The sequence below is a fragment of the Zingiber officinale genome, chromosome 7A (assembly GCF_018446385.1).
Source record: "Zingiber officinale cultivar Zhangliang chromosome 7A, Zo_v1.1, whole genome shotgun sequence".
In the NCBI taxonomy this organism is placed as follows: Eukaryota; Viridiplantae; Streptophyta; class Magnoliopsida; order Zingiberales; family Zingiberaceae; genus Zingiber; species Zingiber officinale.
The window spans coordinates 141,139,804-141,152,807 of NC_055998.1; the positions used below are offsets into that span (position 1 = coordinate 141,139,804).

The 13,004-nt window shown below is 35.7% G+C and overlaps 1 protein-coding gene and 1 pseudogene across 1 annotated transcript; both read right to left on the bottom strand.

Annotated features, from left to right (window-relative positions):
• On the bottom strand, positions 1 to 549 carry LOC122000578. The gene has a single exon (XM_042554949.1). The coding sequence runs from the start codon at positions 492 to 494 to the stop codon at positions 171 to 173; it is 324 nt and encodes a 107-aa protein (XP_042410883.1). The 5' UTR covers positions 495 to 549; the 3' UTR covers positions 1 to 170.
• A 7,477-nt stretch (positions 550 to 8,026) lies between these two features.
• LOC121999793 lies at positions 8,027 to 9,305 on the bottom strand (annotated as a pseudogene).
• Between the last annotated feature and the right edge of the window lie 3,699 nt (positions 9,306 to 13,004).

Sequence of the window (13,004 nt, forward strand, 5' to 3'; positions counted from 1 at the left end):
TTCAAAAAAAAAAAAGGGAGAAAAAGATTTATTTATCTAATTTATTTCTCGCCGACCACACATTTTGCAAATCGGTCCAAGAAGAATTAAAAATCAGCAAAAGCTTGAATTTTATGGATTTGGTCCAGAATTTTATACATACTCGCGCAGAACGCACTGTTCCCCCCAATTCAGCGCCGCCTCGGCTTCGATCGGCGGCCGTGCCTGGCCGTGCCGAAGATCCCGCAGAGCATGTCGCATCCGCGGACGTCCGGCGACGGCGGGTCGGCGGCCGGAGGTACCTCGGCGGCGCGGAACGCCTGCCTGCGCCCTTCGCCGCTGCCGCCTTCGCCGCGGCTACGGCGATCGGGGGTGGATCCGACGGACTGCGACCGTCTCAGCTCGCAGACGCCGCCGCCGCAGGCCTCGTCGTCGGAAAGGAACCGCTCGCCCCACACCAGCCCCGACGAGCCCGACCGCCGGAAAGTTACGGCGGATCTCTGCAACTCCGCCATCTTCTCCTTCTTCTTCTTCTTCTGTTTTTTTTTGTCTCTTTGTTTTATTTCCTTTTATGGCTATTGAATAGAAGAAGCAAGCGATAGTGTTGATGCTTATCCTTATGATAAGGGTCAACATCTTATCAATTATAAAAATTATTTAATATTTAGGGTTTAGGGCAAATTAAAATTCTCTACTGTTTTATCTTTTTCCAAAGTATATCAATCAAATGAAATAATTTAATAACAAAATAAAATAACTTAGAAAGAATAAAAATATTAATGAAACTTGAATGGGATTTTAAAAATTATATCTATTGATTGCAAAAATTATTAAAGTCCCTTTAATGAAAAATTCATATCGAGAAAAATTAATATAAAATATATTTTTTTAAAAAGTAATATGCAATAATTTTGATTAAAAATATTATATTTGTTTTATTGGTTCTAATAGATTTTGAAAATTATTATATTTGTTTTATTGGTTCTAATAGATTTTGAAAATTATTATATTTGTTTTATTGGTTCCATAGAATAGAAAGCGATAAATGGAAAAAGTTAATCTGATCTCAGTTTCATCTGATTAATTTTCTTTAGAGGTGTTGGGTTAGAGTAACCCTAAAAATTAATCCAGATTTAATTGACTTAAGATATATTATATTATATTACATCACCAGAATGAGGAGGCTTCAGCCCCCCCCCCCTCCACCTGGACCACTGGACGTCGGCGCGCCGTCCACTGGCCACTGTCATTGCCGGACACTGATGGCCCTCCCCTGTGGCGGAGCGTCATGCACCGCCGCTGGTGCCGACATGCCGCGACGGCTGTGCCTGTGCTGTGTTGCTGTGCGTAGTGCGTGCGCCGGCCTGTGAAGTGTGAAGCGTGTGTGCAGTGTGCGTCTATGTGGCTGTGCCGAAGAAGACAAAGTTTTGTTCTGTTTTTTTTTATTTTTTTTACCAATTTTAATTAAACAATAATAGGTGGGGCCCATTGTTAAATAAATTAAATAAAAAAAATAAAAAACATTAAACAGGGTTTGTAAAATGTAAAAGCCCCAAATTGCTTTGCAGCTGCTGCCTGCTGCTTCGCATTTCGCAGACGGCGGTTCAAACCCTAAGTCCCTAACTCCACTTCTTCCTCCTCAGTCCTCAGCTCTTCTCCCACTCCCACTCAAGTTACTCAACTCTCCTCCAAGTTCCAACTCTAACTCTCCAAGCCTCCAACCAAGGTTCTAGAGACTAGAGTCCAAGCCCAAGGAGTAAGGACCAAGGTCTCCAGGTCCAGCCTCCAACTCCAACTCGCAGTCTCTCTCGACTCTAACTCTAAGCCTCCAAATCCAAGCTTCAACACCATTTCTTCACAAGGTTAGAACTTAGATTTGCTATGTTTTAAATTTTTTTTATTATTTGATTTTTTTTTGAAAATGTACAGTCCATATTACAATTTAGTGAATTTACCATAGTTTAGTTTTCTATTAGATTGGTAGTTTTCCATTATTATTTATTTTATTTTTTTGTAAAATATGCAGAATTACATTTATAGTTTAGACTATTTAGTTTTCCATGAGTATTCTATATTTCTATTAAATTGGCAATGGTACTGTGGTCTATGGTAGTTTATTAAAGTTTTAGTTCAACATATATTTTTCCATTACATTTGTAGTTGTTCATTACATAATTTATTTTTAGTTATTTATTTGTGTAGGATATGGAGAGATTTTTTAAACGAACTCGTAGTTCCGGCTCTAGCTCCTCTAATGAGCCGAATGCTATTGAACAAGTAGAAAATCAATCCCGTGTAGAATTGAATTTGGATGATATTGTTAGTGATCCGGGATTACGAAAACCAATTGAAGAATTTGATATTACTATTCGAGATCAAGCTCGAAGAGAGTATGCGCTCCGAGGGCCTTGTCAACCAAATGATCATGTGTATCCGAAAACAACTTTTGGTAATCAAGAAAGAAGTTTTCAAGGAACTTGGTATAAAAAATATACATGGCTAGAGTATAGCATATCAAAAGATGCTGCATTTTGTTTTTGGTGTTATCTCTTCAAACCTTTAAATAAAGAAAATGTAGATAATGCCTTTATAAAAGATGGATACAACAATTGGAAAAGGGCATTAGAAAGATTCAATCGTCATATGGGGACTGTGAATAGTTGTCACAATGAAGCTAGAATACAATTTGAGGCTTTTCAAGATCAAAGGCATAGTGTGGGGAATATTTTACGAGTACATAGTCGCGATATGGAAATTGATTATCGGACTCGTTTAACAGCAATGTTGGATGTGACACGCTTTCTATTGAAGCAAGGGTTGCCCTTTCGTGGACACGATGAGTCAACTAGTTCTTCAAATAGAGGTAATTTTCTTGAGTTGCTTGAATGGTATAGTCAACGAAATGAAGAGGTTTCTAAAGTTATAAAACAAAATGCTCCTGCAAACAATCAATTGACTTCCCCAAAAATTCAAAAGGATTTAACATGTACTTGTGCTTCAGAGATTACACTTGCTATAATCAATGATATTGGAGATAAATTCTTTTCTTTGATGGTTGATGAGGCTAGGGACAGTTCAGTGAAGGAGCATATGGGAGTTGTTTCGAGGTATGTGAATAAAAAAGGATGTGTGATTGAACGATTTCTTGCAGTTGTGCATGTGCCTGACACCAGTTCTCATTCTTTGAAAATGGCTATTGATGCTTTATTTGTGCAACATGGTTTATCATTATCTAGATTGAGAGGCCAAGGATATGATGGAGCTTCAAATATGCGTGGTGAGTTCAATGGATTGAAATATCTGATACTACAAGAAAATCCATTTGCAATGTATGTTCACTGTTTCTCTCACCAGCTCCAATTAGTTCTTGTTGCTGTTGCCCATCATAATTTTACTGTGAGTGAATTTTTTGGGTATATCACTATGATTGTGAATATATCTGGAGCATCTTGTAAGAGGAAAGATCAACTTAGAAAGATTCGACATGATAAAATAATTGCTGAATTGGAAAGTGGAGAAATTACTAGTGGAAAAGGAAAAAAATCAAGAAACTAGTTTAGCAAGACCTGGAGATACTCGTTGGGGATCACACTACTTAACATTACTTCGTTTATGCTCTATGTGGTCCTCAGTGATAGAAGTGTTAGGAAATGTATATGATGACGCCTCTTATTCTGCAAATAAAGGTGTTGCCGCAGGTTTAATTGAGAAGATGGAGAGTTATCAATTTGTTTTTGTATTACATTTGATGAAGTATATATTGGGAATTACAAATGAGTTATCACTTTCCTTACAACAAGGGGATCAAAATTTTGTTCAAGCCATGTCCTTAGTTATAAGTGTGAAATGTCGACTACAAGACTTCAGGGAAGATGGATGGCAGATAATTTTGGAACAAGTTAACACATTTTGTGAATTGAATATGATTCCAATACTTGATATGGAGGACAACATGCTAACTCGTGGTCATGGTAGGCGTAGAGGGCAGCTCATCACCAATTTTCATCATTATCGTGTGGAGATTTTTTGTCAGGTATTATTTCTAAAAATCTATTTTTTTTTGTTAAAGATATTTCATTGATTATTAATGTTATCATGGTTGCAAATTTAAATGATAGGTTGTTGATTTAATTATACAAGAGATGAATAATCGTTTTTCAGAAGGTAGTACAGAATTGCTTGGTTGCATATCATGTCTTCATCCAAGAAATTCTTTCTCTCAATTTGATGTTCACAAACTCATCCATCTTACTGATTTTTATCCCGAGGACTTCTGTGGTACTGATTATTTATTTTTGGAACAACAACTTATGAGTTACTTTTATAATCTGCGGGATGATCCTTACTTTTCTTCAATTGATGACTTGGGAATTCTTGCTCAGAAATTGGTTGAGACTGAAAAACATTTGGTGTTCCCATTGGTTTATCGTATGATAGAGTTGACATTAGTTTTACCAGTTGCAACTGCTTCGGTTGAACGAGTGTTTTCTGCAATGAAGACTGTGAAGACTGATTTACGCAATAGAATGGGAGATGAATGGATGAATGACAGTCTAGTTGTATACATTGAAAAGGATATTTTTTCTACAATTGAAAATGAGCAAATATTACAACATTTTCAACAAATGCAGTCTCGTAGAATCCAATTGCCTCCTCTTGTACCGACTCGTCAGTCGTCGCAGACTTCTGTGCCAACCCGGAAATGAAGCTCACCTATGGAAGAAAGGTAGACTAATCTTTCCTAAACTTCTAGTTTTTTTCTCTTGCAAGTTAGATTAAATGTTCTCAATGTTAATTTATCAGGTTATGGAGAATCGGTCTAGTATTAAGTGGGACAAGGGAAAGGCTCTCGAGTTCTAGTCTCTTGGACTCTTGGTAAACTCTAATAATATCATTTCAATCAGATATTGCAAGTATTAGTATTGCAGCCTGTTATATGATTTAAATGAGAATCCTAAGTGTTCAATAAGATCAATTAGTTATTTGGTTGTGATTAACTTAATAGGCTAAATGGCTAATAGCTTTTGCATGGAGAGTGTTTCCTGTTGTTAGTCATCAAGTGGGTTGCAAAATGAGATGTAGACCTATTTCTTATTGCTTCTGTATTGACAGAAACATTTGCTATTAAAGTGTTCTTTGTTCATCATTGATTCCTCAAAATTCTGAACTTCTTTTTTTTGCTCTGTTCTACACTATATCTCATAAGAATTTCATGCATATTATGATTTATATGAGTGACGTTCATGTTTATTTGGCTGTAGTTTCTGCAGCAACCTATATTATGCAAGAGTTGGAGCCTTGGAGGGATCAACACAGTGGAAATGAATAGACTAGAGTCTAGAGCTTAACTCCTTTGTTCGTTAAATTTCAGACTTTATGTGTATAGTTTCTGTAGACTGTAGTATCGTATATTATGCAAGAGTTGATGTAAAACTTTAATTATTAAATATTTTTATTTAGTCGTAAAAAAAATATCTGTACAATTCAGCCCCCCTGAAATTTTTTTTTCTGATTCCGCCCGTGGTTATATGAGTGTTATAAATATTCTTATAGTGACTATTGGTATAAATAATCTTTAGACCTAAAGTCACTATAGTTTCTTACGTAAGGAGTTGTGTACTTTGGTATCGACAAACGTTACTTGTAACAAGGTAGACTATAAAGTCGATCACTGGGTATATAATAAGTTATGCGAAGGAATATAAGTGATGTAGATGAGATCTATCCCTTCCATATGATGGAAGTGATATCTGTGAACCCCTTGATTAAGTAGGACTACTAAAAAACATGGTCATGCTTAAATTAGTCAATATGAGATATTGAATTTATTTGATTGTGTGTGTTTACTTAGGGATCAAGAAACACAAAGAATGATTAGAGAATAACACCGTCTATATCTCATTGATTATTCTAGATATCAAGAATAGAAAGACCAAGTTATATAAAATAATAAATACAGAAAGATTAGGTCAAATCTCGACATTCTCGTCACTTGGATAATAATTATGCATGTATTGTTAGATGTCACTTATTGCTTATGTATGTAAAATGTTGTTTTAGATACATTGTCAACATTATGAAAACTTATTAGGTCATACATAAAGAACATGTTGATTTAGAGATGAGTTCATTTTACTTTGACTAAAATATGATGAACTATTGGACTATTGAATTGAATCTAATCCGAATTAAACTCATTGAGTTAGACTCAAATGAATCTGATCATTAGATTGAGTCTAATTCGAATTAAACTCATCGAGTTAGACTTACTTGAATCCACTCATTAAAAAAGAATAATGATAATTAAGTTGAATTAATCATGCATTGAAGAAAGAAGATGAAAAACAATCTTTGGTATTTTGAGTTGTTGATAGCACAACAAATGATGTTTTTTTGGATACATTCAAAAATGCTTAATTTTAGAGCACTGACAACTGTTAACGGATTTTTTTTTTTTTATATAAAAGGTTTGTAAAATCTTTAAAAAAAAAATCCTTGAACCATTATAAAGGTGAGATTTAAGTTTTATAGTTTAAAAACAATAGTGAAAATTCAAACTTATTTTTTTATCACAAAATTGATGTAATATGCATGAAGTTATATAATTCATGCTATGAATTAGATTAAAAAAACTCATTTAAAATTCTAACCATTGGAAATATTTCAATAAAATTTCATATTATTGATGTGGCATATGGAGATCATAAGGAAAAACTCATTTAAAGCTTTAACATTTGAAGAAATCATAACAAGGGCACACCATTTTAGAAAAATATCAAAAAGATATTTTATATCCTGAAAATACCTATAAAATAATGTTAATTAATGTTAAACTAATTTTGACTTTAATTATTTAATATTTTTAAATATATTTTACTAATTTTAAATATTATTAAAAATTTGTAGAATGAAACATTGCACAACAATAAAATTATTATCACAGCGAGAGACTTATTGTCATTTTATAATCATTACTTAAAAATTTTATTGTAATTTTCACTAAAATTATTACAATAATATTAGAAAACAATTATATATTTTTTAAAAAGAAATACCCTTTTAATAATAATAAAAAATATTTTTTGTATTTAAAAAAATGGAAAAGAAATGCTCATTCTATATTAATCAGAAGATTTATTTACTCACAATAAATTTTAAATCCTAATTTTAAAAATAAATAATTATATTAAACAAATTCTTTCTTTTTTATCAAAGGAAATAATTGAAAAAAAATAATTATTTCACCAAAACTAGCTACCCTTCATTAACATCTATATAACATAATATCATTTAAATAAATTTTCACATCTTTCAATATTCATTTCAGTAAAAAAACACATTTTCAAATTTGAACCAATTAAAAAAAATCTAAAAATACAGTGATTTCACAATAGTTGAGAGATGCTAAATTCTAATACAAAATCTAATTAAAACTGGAATTATGGTAAATTGACGTATTAACACTATAAATTTAGCTAGAGTTTGTCTATTTGCTGCTAAAATTACCGAACAACACTTTTTGATCTCCTAAAGTTGCATCAAAAGTTTCTGAAATAAATAGATTAAATGCACAAGAAATAGTGGGATGAGGAAGTATAATTGGTGCTTTCAAAATGGAGTGGCTTCAAGGCATTAGCATGCACCGCAGCTCTTTCGACATGATCCATAATAGTCTGGAGTCCCTAACATGTACACCGCGTTCTTCTCGCATTCCCCCATCAAGGCCCAGTTTGTTCAATTATCATCTTCATCTGTGCACTCTTCGTCGAGAACCATGGGTTGGTTGCTTGAAGTTCCTCACATGGATCCATTTCGTTGCAATCCATTTCTCTCCGTCGTGCACCGAACAGCTACTGTGCAGGATCATCGCATCTGGAGTAGCATCGGGGTGAAGGTTGAAGAAAAGAATGACACTACCTTTGATAGGTTTCATAGTGTAGCCGGCCGCTTCACAAGGGCGGTCCTTCGTTTGGGCATGTTTTAGCTGTCGGATGAATCAAGTTAGCACACTTGTTTATTTAAATAAATCCTTGAATCAAGCTATCATTTAAATAAAATTTTGAGCAATGGATTGAATGAATAATCTCACCTCGAACTGAGGGAAAATTGTTTCACCACCCCGGGAAATGGTGGATAGATACATAAGAACAGTCGCAACCCGGTGACCAGCAACAGCCAATCTCGAAATATCGTGATAATAATCGTAATGTGGTTCTTAACTTTCATAGGCTGGTGTATGCTCTATCAGCATGTCCTCTCCATATTCTGTGAGCCAGAAGATTATTGAATTGCCGAGTTAAGTATAACAAGGTAGTAGAAAATTCTAAGGTTCAAAAGGTTCAGGAATCGAGTATAATACCCTTTGGAAGAAAGGTCCATCATGATATTTTTTCCTCCACTTTGGAAACGACTTCATCCTGTAAAAGAAAATACAAGAAATTTAACAGGATTTCACACGCAAACACGCACATACACTGATGTATACTTTGTTATGTAACCAATGGGCTTGGAACTTCAAGGAATCTTGTGTAATGGCAAATTTATTTTCATCTGAAATTTTGTGGTACTTGTAACTAGAATGGACAACCAGGAGTGATAATATGGCATAAATGTGAGCAAGTTGATGTGTATATGATTTGAGTAATAAACTCTAGCAAGTTGATGTGTAATATAATTTGCACTGCATCAAACATGGTCTCTGTATTGAAGAAGTTAAGGGAAAATGCAGGATCTTGTAAGTGGAAGTTACAATAATGTTATCTTGAAAGAATCGAAGATTTAAGGTATTCAGTTCTTCAATCAGGCACAAAAAAAGTAACCTGGCCCCTGGGCACGAACATTCCGCTGCTGACGTTAATGCTATACATCACACTGTTTTCTTTGCTGGCATCAACCACTAATCTCTCTAGCTTGCCTTGAGCCTGCAGTAAACAAGCAGCTTTCTTACACAATTACATACAATGAACAATTAGGGAACTTATCAGGAAAGTAAATTACCAAGGCAATTAGATGGTCACAATCCTCATCAGAAAGAAATTTCTCATAAAAGAACACCCTAGATAAGTGAGATGGCAAATGGTTAAGCAGGGTCACCGAATAAAGGAGAGGAGCCGGTGATGAAAAGTTGATCAATAAGGGGAATACCCCATGTGCTAAGAAGGATATCAGGAATTATCTTCATATCTTATCCATCACTAGAACACCAGCACCACAATTAATACTGACCTTGGTTGCCATGACAGTTGAATCACTTTTGAGGGATCAAAAGGAATCAGGACGGTTAAATTGTCTTGTTGCAGTCTTGCAGAACAGGAACGTGTTCCAATGATTTATCTCCCAGTTTAAACCTGCAAAATTGAGAATAACAAGGTCAAGATTGTCAATTGAATTGGGATATCCTTTCTTTGTTCACTGCATACTGAAAGTTAGTACCAAGTAAATTGGGATCATGTTTGCATGTATGACGAAGCCTATAAATCATCGTGAAAAAAAATGATCATATTGTTCCATTGAGCCCTTGTTTTAACATATACAACAGTAAACATCATAGGAATGTTTAATAAATATGGAACATTTTATTAAACATCTCAGAAGAAATGTATGACAGAGTATGAAAATATTTTCGATCCTCAATGAAGAAGAGAGCATCAAGTATCAACAATCGTACTGCTTCTTTCTGATGAAAAAATTGGTATAACAAGTAAAACTAAATAAATAATTTTGGCAACAAATAACAATGTTAAACATTTCAGGTTGGTTCAGCTGAGAACACCATTAGAGTTCACTAAAAAAAAGTGAATCAAAGTATTCCTGATAAATCCTGGTCCATATAGATTAAATCATATCTCCATAAAGATAAATTACTTGAACCTTAATTTTTAGATTTTTATAGTTCAGAAGACAAGGGGGTCACCTGCAACACTAACAAAATATTACTTGGCTATGAAGATTTATGCAAGCATTTGCAGTACATGAGATACTGATTCAGCAAGACAAAGCCAAAGGTAAATATATCAAACCAAGAAGGCATTGAATCAGTGAATATCTCATTATTGCTAAAGTAGTTTCTACTTGAAGAGAAGAGGGTTCAAAAGATCCCACAAAATCCATTTCAAACATAAAGGAAATGAGTTACAAGATTGGACATGAGTCCTTCATTTCCATGATAAATAATCATAACAAATTGTGCATAGAACTACCCTAAATAATACCAGGAATTTATTTTCCACTCCAGAAGTAAACTCTTTCATTAAATAGCATGCTTGTTTCGAACAGTGCTGCTTCAGGTCTTGGAAATTTATGGGGTGTACACTAAAAAAGCCTCATCCTGTGCTAATCTATCAAAACTCAGCGGCATGTCATTTGAAACAAAAATTTCAACCGACCGCAAAATAGATTTATCGCCTAGAATCGCGTAAACTTGTTTCCATTAATCAGTTTCTTAAAGAAGCTATTTTCCTTTCAAACGAGGCTCATGCTCGGGGATGCCGAACCAGAAAGAAAAATCCATATATGCACACGAGAAGAGGAATTGGCGGCATGAGAAAGCCTAGAAAGATCACAATCTGATCCACTCGATCCGATTGGACCTAGAAACCACGAAAGGAACCAATCAAGCGGCAGGTATCCATCAAAAACGGTGTAAAGGGATCAGGGATCGAAATCTTACTCTCGGGAGGAACATGGCGAGGGAAAAGCTGAGAGAGCGGCCATGAAAAGAGCAAGGAAGAGGCGAAGCCGGCAGCTATCCGCCATTTTCTTCGCTCGCGCTTTCTTCACTCTATCGCGAGTCGGTTAAGCGATCGAACCACGAACTCGCATTTATTTTTATTTTATTATATTTTTATTCGATTTTAAATTATTACTGTAAATAATAAATCAAAATTATTCCATATAAATAAAAAAATATCATAGTAAAAAACAGAGGTAATTATCCTTAAAAATACATCTATTTTAAAAATTTTATTTACCCCCCAAAAATTTATCTTTCATAACTAAGTGACTTACTTAGATCCCTAAACTTATGCTTAGACTAGATCGAGATCCAAGTCATTTTATATCGACTATAATTAATAAAATGATGTTAGTAATTATATAAAAAAGAATATCTCGAAACAGTTCGCATAGGGTGACCACTTCAGAATGTCTTGACTGCCATGTGTGGGCGTCCCCTCAGGCAAGGGGGAAAGAGATTTACGTGGGAGGAAGTATAAAAAGTGAGAGAAAGGGAAGGTTAGTTTATGTCAGCATCAGCGAAAAGAGGTTAACCTTGGTGAACGTCGGCATTGGCAAAAAGAGAAGGTTAGTCCAGGATGACGGCGGTGATATTGACGCTCAAAGGCCATAACTTGGATAGATCATCCAAGCTGGCTTCACCGTTGTCCGTAGGCGTGCACACGAATCGTATTTGATCTCGTCTAAAATTGGCGAAGCTGGACCACAGAGGTGGGGCCTGTGGAGAACACAAAAGGAAGAAAAAAAAGAAAGGAATTTCAGTAAGCTGATCAGGGGTCTTTGGCGTAGTCACTCTGATGCTCTAATGTGATGGTCCAGGTGAGTAAGAAGAATAATGGAAGATAGTAGGTTTTTCACGATGAAAAAACATACTTGCACTTACAAGGCTCTTTTATAACACTATAATTTCCATATATAATAAATGTCTTGATTCAATATCATATTAAAGTAAGAAAAGTATCTTATCAATATATTTTTATAGTATTTTGAGCAATCACATCACCCATATATTACGGATATTCCGTATCTATATCAATATATTGTCCCACATGCTTTTGATAACACCACGTGGATCATTAATTGCGACATTGGATCATAATCTGTGAGGCCCATTGGACTCTCTAGGGCTTGACCCAACTAAGGAAATGGTGGATCAGTAAAGAAGTCCAATTTTGATTAGCAAGCTAGTAGGCTCAAGAGTATCTTGTTCATTTTATAAGGAGTCGAGGTGTTGAGCCCAGGAGAGGAGCCTTTGTTTGGGAGTTGTCTTATGGGAGCAAAGCTTGATGACTTAGAGGATCTAGTCGGGAGTCTTAAGGGAGCAGGGCCTGATGACTCGAACAATTTGGTCTGAAGTCTTAAGAGAGCAAAACCCAGTAACACAAGGATCAGATCGAGAGTCTTAAAAGAGTATAATCCAACGACTCGAGGGATCCGATCGAGAGTTGTAAGGAAGCAGAGTCCAATGACTCGGATTGGGACTCTTAAGGGAGCAGAGTCCAACAACTCGGAGGATGCGATCGGGAGTCTTAAGGGAGCAGATCCCAATGACTCAGGCGATCCGATCGGGAGTCTTAGGGAGCAGACTCCAGTGACTCGGGTGATCCGACTGGGAGTCTTAAGGGAGTAGAACCTAGTGACTTAGGTGATTCGATTGGGAGTCTTAGGGGGGTAGACTGCAACGACTCGAATGATCCGATAGGGAGTCTTAAGGGAGCATAATCCAATGACTCGGGTGATCCAGTCGACAGTCTTTAAGGGAACAAAACTGAGCAACTCGGGAATCCAATTAAGAGTCTTAAGGAAACGAAGTCTAATAGCTTGGAGAATCCGGTCAGGAATCTCTCAGAAGGTCCGACCAAGCCGGTGGGACTGGCAGTCCAACCTTGATCTCCTTCACGGACTTTGACTAATACGGACTTTGACCTCCACTCTAACTAGAAACTCTAACCATTTTTTCCTAAGTGGAGGCCCTATATTCGCCATATCAATAATCAATCGCCTATAATAGTCATCATTACTATCTCAGTAAGTAGCTCCAAATTGTAATCTTCTTCCATGATTACCTTTACCTTTGTTGCATTCAGCTCAGGCTGAATCAGATGGCAAGGTTTCCAGTACGAAGTTTCATGGTTCTATCGTGCACTTTTCTTTTGTTGGACGAGAACTGGAGGCGCATTTTCGCACTTCTAAAAGCTCAGAATTTCGATTTGTTTGTGACCCTCACTTGGGAAAATCCATTTTAAGAGTTAAGTTTTGTCGAATTCCGATCAAGTTGTTAAACTATAAGA

What these genes read in the sequence shown, in the direction of transcription:
- LOC122000578 (XM_042554949.1), bottom strand. Translation starts at nt 494, where the DNA reads ATGGCGGAGTTGCAGAGATCCGCCGTAACTTTCCGGCGGTCGGGCTCG.